The following is a 16,762-nucleotide window of genomic DNA, read 5'->3' as shown; positions in this document are numbered from 1 at the left end:
ATCGATCCTCAGTATTTTTCTCTGTTATCCTTTTTACATACATACACAAATACAGCTCTTGTACGATATATATCAGAAGTTTGAGAATGAGCATGTAACAGTTGACGCGGATATTGATTTTGGTTTGCGCTAACATGTTACTTGAATTCGATGCGAATGCAAAGTGTTACTTGGACATCGGACGATATTCAGCGAGCGACTGGAAGGAAGCAATAACCTGTACTTCTATACCTCTTTATCTTGACTCTCAGAGCACAACAATTTTACAGGTATTGCATCTTAGATATTGTAGCCTTATCAATCATTTGATAAATGCATAACTTATGGCGGTATTATTTATCTATTTCAATTTGTGTAATTAATCATTTCTACATTTCTAATAACATAACTGAAGTTTTATAACTTTCATTCTCTGCGAAATGCAATCTTTATTTATGCTACTTCACTAATCATTTTTCTCCATTTCTTTTGAATTTCAACTTGTTCTCTAAAAATATTATATTTAACATCTAATAAAAATTTTTCTTTTAAACCTAAATTATCTGATCTTGGTTCAATTCTTTTACCTGTTTTAGTCATTGAAACCATTACATTCCATAATTTATTCTTATCTTTTTCTGATGCTTGTTCATTAGCTTGTAATTGATTTATAATTTCTTTTCCATTTCTTTCTAAAGAAATTGAATATGCATATTTACCTAACATTGCTGAACCTAATACAACTGCTGCTGAAGGTTGTGGTGGTATTATAACTGGCATTTGTAAAACTGTTGATAATAATCTCATTAAAGGTCCATTTTTAGCTTGTGATCCTGAATTGTTTTATTATACCCAATTACACCATTTATTTAGCTTTTTCTCTTTCTCAAAAGTAAAGGAAATTTGTGTCACTTACCACTCATATAGATAGAATCAATGACATGTCCTTTAGCGTTCATTTCATCTACAATATGTCTAGTCTGTAGTGCAATTGCCTAGATATAGTTGAAGAGTGATTGATGTGTTAGCTACTTTCTCCAGATTTACACTGAACGATCAGCTCACCTCAAGAGTGACATTGAATTTAGCAGCTAAATCACTCAGACTATCATCTAAAGTGAGACCAACGATAGAACCTTTCATCCTTGGATCGGCGAGAGGTGATCGATTACCTGCGAATCGGATATAAATTTAGCCCATCTTCCACTCAACTCCGATTTCACCTTCAATTCTTGAACAGACGCTTACCATGCTATAAGAACATATTATTGATATTAGCTAGGTTTACTTCGATAAAGTTAGCATATAACTCACCAAATCAGGATAGAAATGTAAATCTTTAGTTAAATGAGCTAATGGAAACGAAAACCGATTAGTATAAGGATTCTGCTGCTTAGAAGAGTATTATTTTCACACTCACTTAAAGTTGCAGCATTTCTTTCTTTCATCATTTCATCCAATCGATCACCTAAAAGTTCGAAAGTACTTTTACCAGTTTTCTTTGATAATTCAACAAGTTTAGGATAAGCTGGATGAGTTTGCATCATAAAGTCGATAAGCTAGATCATAAACACAGATTATATATCAGCTTTCGACTTTCTTCCGTGATAGCAACGATAACAGAATTATAACTTACTTGACCTGTAGATGATTGACCACCTTCGTTCATCCATAAAGCAGGGAAAACAGCATCTCGATATGGACCCCACTAAGTAAATAGGATCAGTTGTTAGTCCACTTACACCTCACCATTATATCGCACAGATGTATTCTTGATAAACTTACAACACTACCAAAACACCTTGGTTAGCTATATATCCTGGGGGTTGAGCAATATCGCGAATTATGACTTACCCAGGGACTAAAATACCTTCTTTACTTTGAGCAATATGACAAGTACTTGTACCTGCGATAGCAGCTAATCTTGAACTTGCATCTTCTAAAGTTGGCTTAGGTTGATCATCTCCTGCAGCAGCAGCTACTGTACCAATCCATCCTGCATAACTAATTTACGGAAGAATTGCGAAAAAAGAGCTCCAATGTCAGAATTCACATTTTGTATATTCAAAATGGTTTTAACTCACGCATCAATAACACCACTTCCTACAGCTGTACCTTCGACTAAACCCAAAGATTCTGCAGCGGATTTACTTAAACCTTTACCTACTGGTTGACCAGCAGTTAAAACTAATCCATTTTTACCTGGAATACCACCAAGTTGTTCAAAGTCATTTTGTACCATTTGCTCAAGACCTATTATTTAACATACAAATCAGTATTTCAAAATTTCAATCTTTATTCTTTCTTCACTCAATAGGAGGTTTTAGACATACCGATTTTATTGAAAAACCTTGATGACCAACCATCTTGACTAATTTCTTCTTTACCACCATCACATTCGTGCACCATTTTAGCACCTTGTGGTACGAACGAACATTTACATGTCAACGAACATGCTGATCTTGCAATTGAAGAAGTGGCATTGTACGTTAACCAATCTGGCAAGCTTAATCAAAGAACCCACAATTAGTCGATGCTCCTCGCAGAAGAAGTCAGAAGGAAAGAGAGAATGCTTACTCAAATAACATTGTATCCTTGAATCTTTCTTCTTTCATATGTTTCGATAACCATAATGTTTTTGGAATTTCCATTTCAAGCTGTAAGATTACCGATAAGTGTGTATATCAGCTTAATTGGTGATTCTCTTTAACAATGAGTACGAGATGTTTCAAACTTACACTCATAGTTTTACCTACGAAACCTAAAACACCTTCACCGGTAGAATTAATCTTTTCAGCTTCTTCTTCTGCTCTATGATCAGCCCATAATATAACATTCCATTTACCACCTTCTTTACCTAAATTTTCATCTGATTCTAAATCATCTTCATTTTCACCTGATCTTGAAACTGATACAGGTACACCTTTTTTATTTACTACAGCTAATGAACATGTTGCATCAAATCCAATACCTTTTACTTGATTTGGATTAATTCCAGATTCAGATAAGATTTTTTTACAACATTTTGATAACGATGACCATATATTTTCAGTTGATTGTTCGAATATTCTATGATCGGTTGGTGATCTATGAGTTAATGTTGCCTCTATACGAGAATTGAAAAAGTAAGCCTTTTTATCAAACCATCTCCTTCTCCTTGATACTATTACTATACTATGACTTTCACTCACCTGAATGCTCAGCAATCAATTTCCCATCTTTATCGACCAAACAAGCTCTACCTGAACCTGTACCGCTATTCGATTTGTTAGCTGTTTGATCTCTCATCATCTTCCATCAAGCAAACATCCTTGACTTACACATCGAATCCAATATAGTATTCCATTTCACTCATTTTTGATTTGTCAAGTATGCGAGTGAGTCAATCGAAGATGAATGAAAACAAGTGAGGATCAATTACTTCAAGATATCATATATGAATGTTTGCTGTTAGAGGTTTTACTATCTGCTGATCTTGTCAAGAACGTCAAAGCAAAAAAAGTCCAGAAATCCAGAGCGCTTAAGATGACAAAGGGATAATAATCGTTGTGGCTTATGCTGAATGTCTAGAGGCTTCTTCTGGACAAAGGAATGCTCCACCTTGACATCTTGTAAAATGCTTAAACTGTAATATCTATATCGTTAACAGAGGCCCCACAAGACTGGTGTGATGGAGCGGGATTAAATTACCGCATACTGAGGATACCACCTTTTAAGCTTCTTTTCCCTCCTTCTTTCGACATTTAACCATTTAACCCGGACCGAGCAAAGGATTTTAACCGAGCTTGAATTCAAACAGATAGGCTCACTGGGTGCCGACGGGCGAGCCTATCAAAACCCCCTTCGTCATCTTTCATATAACGTAAACAACACAGTTGAGTTCCCAAACATGTGCCTTCTATAGCCTGGAAGCATTTGGGATTTTATCATTTCTTGGGTTTCTGTCATTGATTTTCCCTCATTCCCCGCAGATCATGCCGTAGTCGTGGTATTTCGTACTCTCTTGGCTGCAACTTTTAGTTGCTAGGTCCAGAGAATTAACGAGATAATACTGAATCTTATTGCGAACAGACTCCTGATGACGGACGAAGTAGGTAAATAATCAACGTTTCATCCTCTTGTTGGAACTGCGTTATAATAATACAAAAATCAGATGAGAAGAGGTCCTTGCGTAGTTGATTATATTGCCCAAAGGTACGGCGAAACTAAGCGGATTGTCTCACATATGTTCAAGTTCTATTGAAATGATAACATCATATTGATTTTCTTGATGAACTTGGTCTCATATTCCATCCTGATCATCGCGAATGATCGTATCGAATTTGATGTAGCTATCATGTATATATACACAGCACCTTCACCTTCATGAGCCCATTACTTTTTTTACCATAGCATCTTACTGTCATCGTAAGTACAAGAATACCAATACATACTCTCTAGGTGGCAAAAACCCTCAAATACGTCGTCCAAACGTTAAAACTACGATAATTATACTAGATTACCCTGAAAAGATCAGAAAGAAAGAAAACTCAACGCGTTGTTGTGAAAATCACTCCGAGAGAAAAAAACAATAACAAAATCAAAGACAATCCGCACAGTTCGTTTTTAGTCTTTTCGTTACAGAATTCACATTTCACACCAGATTTTAGGGCCAGTGGACTTGGTACATGTATTCAGGATATTATTGATATTGATTTATCTTTGTTGGAAGATCATTCGAATTTAACGTTGCTTGGCATCACCATCAGAAGCCACGTTCCTTATACACTCTGGTAGTTGGTCTATAGCGCAGAAACTATCATTTTAGTTTCCGCAATTTTCGTGACTTTCTTTGTCCTTTATAAAAAGCTGCGCTTCTTCTACATTTCTTCTCATCATTTTTAAGCCTTCTTTCTTGATCTTGTTTCTTCTTGTATTAGATTGAACTAGTTCGATCAACTCAATTTGTTCTTTTGAAACGTCTTTTTTTATCTTTTTCTATTGTTTCCATCAAAATTGGCAGGACCAAAACATCATTCTCAAACGCATTCCTTGTTGATCAAGGATATATCGAAAACCAATAATCATTTACTGCTGGACAGTCAAATAAAACTACCATCACCCAACATTAAAAGTAAAGTCTGGAATAGGATTTGAAAAGTAGGAACTGGAAGATATAGGAACCGTTGCTTTCTCTTGCAATTGTGAGTATTCCTGTACACATAATAGACAAACAAATGATTACGCTCCTACCTCTTCTTGGTATTGTATGAATTACACATCGCATGGTATCCTTTGAATTCTTCATAGATCCTTTCTAGACTATTAAGATCAATTTTGGGGTCTGGGTAATGCCAAACTACACGCCAAGTCTACGCAGTGATCCTGAAACACCTTTTCGATCCTATTCTCCCTTCTGCCCAAATACCTCTTGATATCTTTATATCCTTTCTTGCTAGCTGTACATCCTTTCTTAGCATCTTCTAACATCCGCATCCTCATTCTTTCTCATTTCTGCTACCCATCAAACAAATGTGATCGTCGTCACATCGTTTCTATCTAAAAAATCGATGTCAAAAACTGACCTCCGTCACTCTTTTATCTTTAACGCATGAACAGTTTTACCGAACGCCCACCAAACTCTTCTTCACTAAACGAGCTGGTTCTCACCAAAAACGACGGCTCAATCATCATCTCACCTACCCAAGCATTCATTTAGTCATCACAACATCATGTTAATTTCATTATTATTGTTATCTGTACTACCATTATCAATTGCTCATCCACAAATACATCCACAACCCAATCCAGTAATAGACATAGCACCAGAACCAACACCTTTAAGTGTAACATCAACAACCAGAGGAATAAAAGCAAGTTTGACACATGGTGCAGGAACTAAAAGACGTGCCAATGGATATACGAAAGCTAAGAGAGATTCAACTCTGAAATTAAGACATCGTCAAAAGAGACATTCATCAACAACAAGAAGTTTAGAGATTAGACAAAATGATGAAGGTTTACCGCCAAGTTGGTTACTTTGGGCAGGAGCAAGATTAGATTCAAAATATAATTCTGGATCAGGTGGTTTTTCAGCTGCTTATGCTAAAGAATTGACTAAAAGAGCTGATAATGGTGATGTACAGTAAGTTGATCCTTTTGACCAGTAGAACAAAAACTCTCTGCCCTTGATCTTTCAACTAATCGAAACATATTTCTCACTTAATCAGACTCACCAATCATAACCTTGATACTTCCTACTCGGCAACCTTGAGTGTTGGTACACCTTCACAAAGCTTGGATATCGTTTTAGATACTGGATCTTCAGATCTTTGGGTTGCTTCAGGTGCTTGTAAAGCTGGTGCATGTACAAGTATGACAACATTCGATACTTCTCAAAGTACTTCCAATGTCAAGTGAGTATCCGGATCTCTACGTTATGTTTCATGCCCTTCAGTTCGGATCATTGATCCTGCTCTTCCTGCTTTCTTGTCTATACTCATGCTGATCTTCTGATGTTTGCGATATTTCAGCCTATCATCCTCCTTCTCTATTGAATATGGATCCGGGACGGCTGCTGGATCACTTGTGCAAGATCTGGTAACTTTGGGTGGATATTCAGTTGCTGCGCAAACCTTTGCTTCTTGCAATCAAGTTAGTACAGGTTTACTTAGTAGCGGTGTTAGTGGTATTATGGGTTTGAGTTGGCAAGCTCTAGCTTATTCCAAAGGTAAGTGCTCATCTGTTCAATGTAAAAATGGCGATTAGCAACTCATGTCTTCACATACATCAGCTACTCCATGGTGGATCACCCTCGCCAAATCTTCCTCGTGGTCCGAACCACTTTTCGCCTTTCATTTGGCTCGATACAGAAATGTAGCAGGTGCAAATCCCGTTGAAACTGATGGTGGAGTAGCTACTTTTGGTTTTTTAGATTCTTCGCTTTATTCTGGTGATGTCACTTACGTGTCCGTTTCTGGGAATGCTCAATATTGGCAAATACCTATGGCCAGTATGACTATGCAAGGCAAAACCGTTTCATTAGGATCTTCTAATATGGCTGCTATCGATACTGGAACAACACTTATTGGTGGACCTGAAGCAATTATCACAGCTATTTACGATAATATACCAGGATCTCAACGAATGACAGGATCATACGCACCATATTTCGCTTATCCCTGTAGTACGAATGTCGATTTCGAAATTACTTTTGGTGGATTTACAATCAAAATTACAGATCAAGATTTCAATTTAGGAAGATATACATCAGATACAACAATGTGTACAGGAGCAGCATATGTTCAAACTTTATCATCAAGTTCACCTGTACAATGGATTGTTGGTGATGCAGCTCTTAAAAATACTTATACTGTATTTAGATATTCACCTGCTGCAGTTGGATTTGCAAATTTAGCTGGATCAATATCATCTTCAGAAGCTGCTGCATCAACTACTATTCCAGACGTTTCAGCTTTGGCTGCTTCAACTGCTGCTACCCCTTCAGGATCAATTGGAGCTTCTGCTTCAAGTCAATCAAATTCAGCTAAAGTTACTTCTTCTACTGGATCGGGATCATCTGCTTCAAACGCAGCACAGACTGGTTCAGCAGAAGCACCACACGTCGTAACCGCTGCTTCAGATAATGGTTCTTCACCAGCATCAGAAACTGCTTCAGGTTCCACTGCTTCTGCCACCTCCGCAAAATCAGCAGGTTCAAGTACCATTAGTTTACCTACGGCTTCAATAATTCTCTTAGGTTTACTAGGTACTATAGTCACATTATGGTAGAACTATTACAATCTCTCACTCACTTACACCACTTTAATTCATATGTGTGCATAGAAATAGAAAATTCCCACCCACGAAGGACTTTTACCATTCAATTGGTCAAACTGTTAAAACATTTGTATATATACATACAACTTCTCAGGAATGACCACTTCATTGCGACATAGACATTTTATATATATCATTGTTTAATGAAATTACGATTTTCGAGTCATCGGTCACAGACATTGTCATTCAATGTATATACAGTATTTACTTTTTTCCAGAAGAATTCGCTCAACGTAACCCGAACGATATTAGCATATGCATTGATTGTTACGTCGTCTCTACTCATATGTTCATCATTAGGATATTACATATTTGATTTGAGCCATTCTACTTTCGTTCTGTTGTTGAGAAAAACGACAAACTTCTTCACAAAGATGATGTTTCTCCATTTTTACGCAATCTTTTAGATTTCATTTTTAGTTTTTTTTGCCCAGACTACGTAGCTGGGTTGACTACATTTTTAGGTATGTGCAAGGTTTGCCGAGATGTTTCATGGTGTTTCCTTGATCTTAATATTGTTATTAAAAGGTTTAAATCAGGATCGAGTTTGTACAGTACTAATACAAACGAACGGCTTGTCATATAATATAGAAAAATATTCATGAGTAAAACATTTCGTTACAAGTTAAGCATCGTATCGTAAGAATGTATATACAAAGCGTTAAGATTGAATAAGATATCGTGAATAATTTCGTTTTGACACAAGATTCTATACGATATATGTGATCTCTGTCTTGTTTCGGTAAAAGCGTAAAAGGGATAGTTTTAGTGAAATAGAGCATAGAGAGGGAGAGAAGGGTTTTGGAGGAGCGGAGGGGTAGGGAGGCGGGCAGCGAGGGTATAGAGGATAATCAAAGGGATTGAGCATTGATTTTGTTTACGGAAGCCAGAGAAAAGATAATAAGGATAAATAAGAAGTAAGGAGAGGATTCTATTTTGAGGAATTTGAGAAGAAGTGAGAAGGCGTGGGAAAAAAGTTATAGCAAGAGTCAAGTAAATTGTCCATAACAAACAGAATGAGAAACAAAAATACGAAATGGAAATATAAGATACAAGTGAAACAGTATAGTATGATCCATATATACTGGATAAATGCGTAGAGCCAAAAGTCAATTGTTCATTGTTTTGAATTAGGTATTGTCTGAGTTTGATGCTTTATGAATCGTAAGAGTTTATAAAACTAAAGAAGCTTCTTCTAATCCAACAGCTAAACCAATTTCCAAAGTTGACCATAAATGATAACAACCCAATAACATTATGAATAAAAGTAACATCATTTTTATTGAATTTCTTTTACTTCTTACTTTCAGATTTGTAGGTTGTATTTGTTGTTCAGGATAACCTAAAAATTTCATAAAAGTACTTGAAAATTGTGGTTTTTCATTTTGATAAAGTTGTGAAGAAGAAGAAAATGATAATGGTACTACTGATTTCGATTCTTTTAATTGTATAATTGTTTTTATATCCGAAGTATTTGAAGAATTTATTAGATTAGTTGGAATTGGTAATGAACATGGTGCTAATAAAACTACTTGTTTAGGTGGTGGTGAAGGTAATCTAGGTGAAGGTTGTCTAGGTGGTTCGGCTGAAAGGTAAATCAATCAAAGGTAACAAATTAGCATTATTCCTCTTTTATATGTTATATACTCTGGTCAATGAAGAAATAACTCACTGAGAACAATTCCAGGTACTTCTAAGCTACTTTCTAATTCCAGCTCATCTTCATCATTATTACCATTTAAATAATCTTCACCACTACTTCGATAAGATTTAGGTTCAGGTGTGAAAACCATAGCACCCATTATGATTTTTGGTGTAGTTGGTGTTTTTGGACTATTTAAAGAAGAAGAAGAAGAAGAAGAAGAAGAACTTTCAAGTGATGAAGTACTACTTGTACTTGATCTTCTTGATGGTGTTGAAGATAATTTAGGTGAATATGGTGATGATGATGATGACGATGATGAAGGTGATGGAGGTGAAGTAGGTGTAAAGTATGGCGAGTATATTGGTGGAGGTGTACAAGGTGAGTTGAAATCAAGGTGGAGACCTGATAAAGGGTATAATCGTTAAAACGACATTGTCATATCTCAAGATGAAACGATGAAGGAGATATTGTCAATGGCGAGAGATACTTACGAGGTCGTTCAGGCATTTTGGATATGTTCTCTAATTTGGCTTTTATTTTTGCTTGATGGATTAATGTATTTTCTGATATTCGTATCAAGTAACTAGTTCGCGAGATTCCTTCTAGTACTAAGACTAAATTAACCTTATATGGTACTAAATAACTGTTTAAAGAATGTATATATGTCGGTGCGTTGTTAAGCAGATAACCCTTCCAGAGTCAACCTTGCTTATTCTTGTTATACTACGGGTAGTATCTTGTAAAAGAGTGTGAGTAAAATTGGCCAGATGTGTATTTCAACAAGAATTATGGTTAAGCAGATTTCATCGATAGATAACAGTTATCCTCTTTCAAGAAGACCTTTATATATGTTATCTGTTGTAGTGGTAACCAGGCAAATGGAAGAAGAAGCTGAATGGGCAATTCAAGAGGTCCTCAGGGGTTGAAGGGTAATAAGATGCGCTTTGATCGTCTTTAATTGAGATTTTGGTATTGATCGAGATACTGAAAAAGTCGAGACTTGATGTAAGAGGTTGTCGGGTTCGTGCGTTAGGGATAAGACGTGTGACGAAGGAGCCGTTTTGGCGTGGTACAAGGCGAAATCAGTGAGCGGAAGGTCAATGATGTTGTTTGTTTATTTGAGTTAGTTGTGTGGAAAGGGGTTTTTGTTTTTTGGTTAACAAGTACCGCTTTTTTGGTAGATGATTGTTTCAATTTATGCCTGTTGGTGCAAATTGGTTGTAGTAGATAGTTTGTAAAGTAAAGAACGTATGGTAGTTGGTGGTTCGGTGAGATCTCAAAGAATGAGAAAGAAGGAATGTTTCAAAGTAAGCTTGTAGCCTAAAGAGTAAAAGTAAAAGTTGGCCCGAGCTGAACAAAATTGTAACCAGCAATTTTTAGTATGTATGGACAGTAGTAGATCGAAATTTAGATGTTAGAATTGAAGAAAGAACAAAAAGTATGGATATATGCATGCAAGAAAAAATATGTTGTCCATTTTCATGTGCTGTATACAAGTAGTTATGTACATTTAGAGAAGACCCAAGTGTTGTTTGTTTACTTCTCATGTTTGATTTTTAACAATTACGCGATATATCCCTTTGGATGGTGATAACGTCATCCTTCACCGTGAAAAATCAAAAGGAAATAAGAAGTAAAGAAATCATTCTCGTCCCTTGCCCCTTTTCCTTCAGTGCTACTGCCCTTTGCCCCACCCACTGAAAAGCACCAAAGCATCAAATTCGTTTTGCTTGGTATGCAGGAATGCATGATTTCACTCAAAAGCGTTCATGAATCGACATTTAGGCGTACGTCAGTCTTTCCGTTCTGGATATCTCACACACAAGTTTTTTAACTTCCAGCATATGATGCGAACATGTAATCAGTTTCACCTCAACTACTATATTCGCCTATCGCCTATATTAAAAACCTCTTTCAACAACTGCAACTGATGGAGATATTCAGCGTACACACTATATCATTGAAATAAACTGCATAAAACTCTAAAGGAAACTAGTTTTTTCTTTGGTTGAATCGATAAAATACGACTAATCACATCGAAAATTACTATGTGACAAGTTGACTTGTGATGATAGAGAAGCGTATATGAATGTGTTTGTGAAAATCGTGATGTGTGACGACATGAAATTGAAATACGGTAGACATGGAGTGAGCTTAATGGAGCGGGATGGCGAAACAGATATGAATGGGAAGTGACTACGACCGATGGTGTCAAATTACATGTACTGAGGATACAAAACGAGTCAGAGTCGCCCAGCAATTAGTAGAATACACTCATAGTACTCACCCACATAACCTCATTGACTGAAGGACAAAGCCTGATCAGCAAAAAAAAATTCCAATCAAGCTAAGAATCACATCAAGTACTTACATTGAGGTACCTTCTCTAATCTTTCATCTGTTTGCCCATGTCAAATTAAATATCAGCTTAATCATTTTCAGTATCAAGCGCAATCGACATTGCAAAAATAGCTCACATAGCTGATTGGGGTCAAATTTGGCTTCGAGTGCACCAGATGATCCTGTAATTACCGAGCCGACATCACTTGTGTCATCGACTGGGTATACAAAATCTCGCGCTTTCCACGCAATGAGCTGGAGAAGAAAACTCAGCATAAACAATTCTCATTCACACCTCAGAGAACTCACATCCGCGTACTACAGCCAAGAGTAAGGTTTAAAAGGGTCAGCTTCACCAATTATCATGCTGTTCGACAAGAATTATAACTTACATAGCAAACTGGAATTAGCTGTTAACATAGTAAAGTCAGATTATTATCAATTCGCTAATGGAGGAAGCGAAATCACAAACAGAGACAGAACGGGAGGCTCTAGCATAGGTATAGCAGAGCTTGTTGCATAGATCTTGCATCCTATCGGCGGAGAACTATATCGATTCTAGTGAGCCACTTCCTACATACTTCGTAACGGGCTCCCCTTACCTTATTTTCATCCACAATAACCACACTTCGGTAAAAAGTCAGCTCAATTCGCACAATCAGATGAGGGACTTACTAATGGGTGGGTCGAGCAGTTCCTTGTAGACCGGCGTGCGCCTATGCAGATTGAGTTCAGCATACAGGAGGTACACCACCAGTTTTGTATATCACTCACTTGCAGATAAAAATCAAAGGCATACGGATGAGTAACATCCTTATCAACGCAGGTACCTGTAACATGGATTGCCCATATCAGCAATAATTATGTCTAAACAGAAATTAAGCACATACCAGCAGGAAGATTCCCAGTTCTATCAGTATCACTTGGATTTGTAGCGAAGAATCGCATGTGATGCTACGTAGAAGAGCTTAGTTAGATATGTTCTCCATGCATGTTTTTCCTAGAGATAACCTACTCTTTTAGCACAGATGACCAGGGTTATTGTGGGTGAATATTTAGCATCGAGTTCTCGGAAAGCTTGTCTAATTCGATCAAGTTCAACGCTGCTCGCCCAGCAGGTGGTTAGTATAAGCTCTTCGATATTGCTGAGACCTACGTAGCAACTAGATCAAATTGTCCTTCCGATACACCATCTCCGAAGAATATAATTTTTTGAGGTTTACTGCCATTTTTCTTCTCGAAACGTCGGATATGCTCCTTCATCATATCCGTCAAGTCCTCGATCATCTCCCTATTCACGTAAGTAGGATCAGCATTCGAATTTCACAGGCTAGGTCGGACCGCTTGCTGAAGAAGACATACCTTCGGCCTTTTTGTAAACGGACGCAAGGAACAAACATGTTATTATCGGCGTTGATACTAGCGACAGACACTGCGATTGAAGGTAATAATGGTCGATCTTTACTGGCAGGAATAGGGTGGGTAACGTCGGCACCAATCATCATTGTTGTTTTATCAATCTATAAAGTAAATCAGTTTCTCTCGCTTCATCTGCGTTACCAGACTAGCTCACGATTCCCGGAACGGCGTGAGTTACACCTCCCAGTTTTGAGTGAACTTTCATTGTCACGTTGTTCAGATACTAATAAGCGAACAGAGTGATGGTCAGCGTCAAAGAGTCTTGTCAACCGTCATGATGAGGAAAATGGTCGATCGGGCTCACCTGATCTAATCCTCTTTCATTTCTGAATTTACTGGACATCAAAATCTGAGTTACAACAGGCTGAAGGATCATTAGTTTAGTGTCTGCTTGTATGAGTGGAAAACCCACCTTCTTGAGGTCATTGGTGGCACCTCGCTTAATGGCTTGATAAAGCCCAGCTTCTCTTCTCTGTGTGGTATGGTGACAGTAGTTAGTACGAAGTGAAACATAGCACACCAAAAGTCGGTCACTCACCGGCACTATCACTACTACCAACTGCGGGTAGACATTTCCTCCATATTTGGACGCCTCGTCTGCTGCCCTACCCAGGTGTTTAGTCAATTCAAATAGGTCTCCATGGATGATAGGAGGTTGTCTATTGGGAACCAGACAGTCGTTCTTCGTTAAAGAATTCACCAATCTACAGTCATCTCAGTTATATAGCTTTTCGGACATGTTGAGAGAATAACTTACTGTGTAACTATAGATTCTGGAGATAAGCAAAGAGATATCAGCATAGGTTCCTGGTCGCTTCCGAGCGTTACATAGAGCACTCACTCAGATTGTCAAGCTGTAAGAATCGATCGAAGCATACAATTGACCATGCCTTTAACGGTCTGTTGCTATGAACGAACTATACAGATATTAGACCTCGTTAAGTTGTGCTGGTGCTGTGTGACTCACTTTGTTGCCCACAAGGTTCCAAGCTCTGTGTCACGATGTTATTGTTAGTCATGAACTTGATTTTGCTGAAGCCAGCTACCCATTCGCAGGCCTCATCATCTTTCCCTTGTATTGAATAGCAGGTGGCTCGAGGATTCTTGCCTCCACTTTCATCATCTCCTGACTAATGTCGAGACACCATTCTCTTAATTTGGGGAGGCGCGAATAATCAATCTTCTTGCGCCATGCCATAACTACGCTGTATATATCAGTATGATGAAGTCAAAGGGCCGCCCCAAGACTTACTCTTAGCTTGTCTTTCTTGGGGTCTTTTGGCAGCGACTCTATCACAAAAAGTTTTTGTTGATATGGGTTCAAGTAAAACGTAAGCTGAAGGGACTCACTTGATCATCTCCGCAGTTTGATCAGAAGACACCGAGGTGAAAGGAATTCCGTTGAAATTCTCGAGAACGACCAGTTCCATGCTGAACAGGCGATAAGTCAGCGAATTGAATGACTGGACAGCGGCTTGAATACGCACGGGAAGAGTTTTGGTGGATTACCTTTTCCAGTCGAGATCATCGGTAAATTGGGATACTTAAGGGTAATGTTGTATTTCATTTTGAAGTAATCGGTTACCGGTACCATCTTACTAGGTTGTTCGTTCAAGCCACCAAGCTTGAGTTGAATCTGGCCAGCACTTTGCTTTGTGATACCTTCAATACGGAAAGGTCGCGTGAGTTGTCTATTTGATGACAGTTACATATTAGCAGGTTCTTGGAATCCACTGTGGAATGACCAGAGCAGCTCACCGATAGGTCAAGGTGTACTTTGCGCCAAAAAGCAATCTTTTGAGAGAATCCAGTTTCTTCCAAATTAAGTCATCCAAGGGTCGTTGAGATCCATTGGGGTAGCCACCTCGTCCTCGGCCGCCTCGATCACCTCCTCGACTACCACTTTGACCTCTTCCACCGCTTCCACCATTATCATTGACAATCTCTGATAAGATTTGCTATCAGATGTTTTATCAGCCGTATTTCAGTGACAGCAAATATTTATCACTTACAATCAAGTTTCCAGAACGGAAAAACGGACCGTAAGCTGTATCAAGCTGCAGAAGTTGGTTAGTAAGTTGCCAGATTTTAAGCAAGCTTCAGCTGAACTCACCTGGACTGCAGGTAGTCCGCTTTGGGTAGGAAGGAATGATTGTATAAAACCTTCCAACACCAAACCAGCACCACTCATCGGCTCCGCGTTATCTAAGATTCAGGAGATCAGTTACGGTTCCATCGATAACGAGTATACTTTGGGATATCATTCACCTAGTGTGAAAAACCTTCTGCCTTGTCCTCCTTTCGGTACGAATCTATCGTATAAGTCTTGTCGAAGTAAGGTGTTGATTGCAGCTTTGGCAGTGGCCTGATGTGTGGAGTATTATATCAGTATGACTCATGAAATGCTATTGGTAAGAAACGAAGACTCACTACGATATCTCTGGTATTGGGATCACGTTCTTGGCCACGACAATAAGAGATAATTTTACTGACATCGATCTCACGAGCGAGCTGGATAGTGCAGGTGAATTTTCTGGCTTGTCTCTGTCGGTCTGTCGCTTCATCTTCAAGTTCGACGGGAATGGTGACCTATCCATTCATCCTATGCGTCAATACCCACCGAGCAGGATTGGTGCTTGGAAAATTTAGGACTCACTATTGGTCTACTCAGAGCCAATCTATAAGGCGTAAAAAAGTTACGTCTAAACATCATGTGGAAGTCAGCTTCATGGCTCGCCACGGTAGTCCAATAAGACCAGGTGGACTTACTGTCTGTCAAAAGCAGCAGCCAACAAACCTTGCTTGATCGGTCCTGCGGGAGCACTTGCCAAAAGCTGTCACCAGATTTTCCAGCTTAATTCTTTATTAGGACTATTGTGGGGAAACAAGTCAGCGATGATATCTTATTCTTGCCTCGACATCTTTAGCGGTACAAACCTTGCTGATTTAGATTGCTTAGCCGCCGATTCAATTGAAATATCATAATGACTGTACCAGTACATATCAGCATATATAAGCTTTGGTTTCCCAGCATACATCAGTTGCAGGACAAGACTTACTAGATTACGATTGATTTATTGGTAATATCAGCCTGAAACATGTTTGCCAAGACCTCAATCTTTCTCCCTCTAGTACCAAAGTCTAAGAGAAGTAACAATGAGAATTGTAAAGAAGATCTTCGTCAAACATCAAAATATGATTCATAAACGGTCAACTTACCAGGTCTAAGTACAGAGGCTGGACGAAATATGGCTCATATTGTTAGCTTTACCTGAACGTACCAGACCTGTAGATGCAGTTCCGAACAGAGGAAGTAGCGATAACTTACAAGCAAGATCGTCTCTAGCATCTTTAAAAGTCAAACTATCGAAGACATTTTGGACTTGATTTGCCTATTTGAGGTATACATATATCAGTTTTTATCACTTTTAGCTCCTTGACAAATAATAATCAAGAAGTTCTTGGTCGCTATTGGGCGTATATGTTTGCTTTGAACTTACCTCATCCGAGACATCTCTATTATCACCCATATTGAGTGAGTGACTTTGGTTTTCCTTTGCT

General features: G+C 38.2%; 4 protein-coding genes across 4 annotated transcripts; 1 reads left to right on the top strand and 3 right to left on the bottom strand.

The window, feature by feature from the left end:
* Positions 1-432: 432 nt before the first annotated feature.
* On the bottom strand, positions 433-3,334 carry L201_001782 (uncharacterized protein; the record flags this gene model as incomplete). Its single annotated transcript, XM_066217569.1, has 14 exons — positions 433-812; positions 896-974; positions 1,045-1,151; positions 1,222-1,231; positions 1,294-1,331; positions 1,400-1,538; positions 1,616-1,687; positions 1,842-1,983; positions 2,064-2,232; positions 2,313-2,485; positions 2,557-2,636; positions 2,718-3,085; positions 3,171-3,235; positions 3,300-3,334. The coding sequence occupies 14 exons, from the start codon at positions 3,332-3,334 to the stop codon at positions 433-435; spliced, it is 1,857 nt and encodes a 618-aa protein (XP_066073666.1).
* A 2,356-nt stretch (positions 3,335-5,690) lies between these two features.
* Positions 5,691-7,749, top strand: L201_001781 (uncharacterized protein; the record flags this gene model as incomplete). The annotated part of the gene is made up of 4 exons (XM_066217568.1): positions 5,691-6,103; positions 6,189-6,374; positions 6,492-6,688; positions 6,752-7,749. 4 exons carry the CDS (start codon positions 5,691-5,693, stop codon positions 7,747-7,749), a joined length of 1,794 nt encoding a protein of 597 aa, XP_066073665.1.
* A 1,220-nt stretch (positions 7,750-8,969) lies between these two features.
* On the bottom strand, positions 8,970-9,949 carry L201_001780 (uncharacterized protein; the record flags this gene model as incomplete). The annotated part of the gene is made up of 3 exons (XM_066217567.1): positions 8,970-9,382; positions 9,470-9,844; positions 9,934-9,949. 3 exons carry the CDS (start codon positions 9,947-9,949, stop codon positions 8,970-8,972), a joined length of 804 nt encoding a protein of 267 aa, XP_066073664.1.
* Positions 9,950-11,658: 1,709 nt separating this feature from the next.
* Positions 11,659-16,731, bottom strand: L201_001779 (uncharacterized protein; the record flags this gene model as incomplete). Its single annotated transcript, XM_066217566.1, has 37 exons — positions 11,659-11,667; positions 11,730-11,746; positions 11,814-11,840; positions 11,920-12,037; positions 12,092-12,100; positions 12,175-12,192; positions 12,255-12,329; positions 12,385-12,409; positions 12,458-12,498; positions 12,557-12,612; positions 12,673-12,736; positions 12,798-12,885; positions 12,939-13,073; positions 13,145-13,302; positions 13,356-13,424; positions 13,506-13,565; positions 13,614-13,673; positions 13,740-13,905; positions 13,959-13,974; positions 14,043-14,118; positions 14,169-14,193; positions 14,248-14,401; positions 14,454-14,491; positions 14,552-14,632; positions 14,689-14,892; positions 14,960-15,159; positions 15,214-15,258; positions 15,315-15,406; positions 15,470-15,566; positions 15,632-15,790; positions 15,858-15,903; positions 15,971-16,035; positions 16,135-16,189; positions 16,261-16,342; positions 16,421-16,438; positions 16,530-16,593; positions 16,702-16,731. The coding sequence occupies 37 exons, from the start codon at positions 16,729-16,731 to the stop codon at positions 11,659-11,661; spliced, it is 2,742 nt and encodes a 913-aa protein (XP_066073663.1).
* Between the last annotated feature and the right edge of the window lie 31 nt (positions 16,732-16,762).

The sequence above is a fragment of the Kwoniella dendrophila genome, chromosome 2, assembly GCF_036810415.1.
Source record: "Kwoniella dendrophila CBS 6074 chromosome 2, complete sequence".
Taxonomy (NCBI): Eukaryota; Fungi; Basidiomycota; class Tremellomycetes; order Tremellales; family Cryptococcaceae; genus Kwoniella; species Kwoniella dendrophila.
The sequence above is the reverse complement of the archived record's forward strand: the minus strand, read 5'-3'. Positions and strand labels throughout refer to the sequence as shown.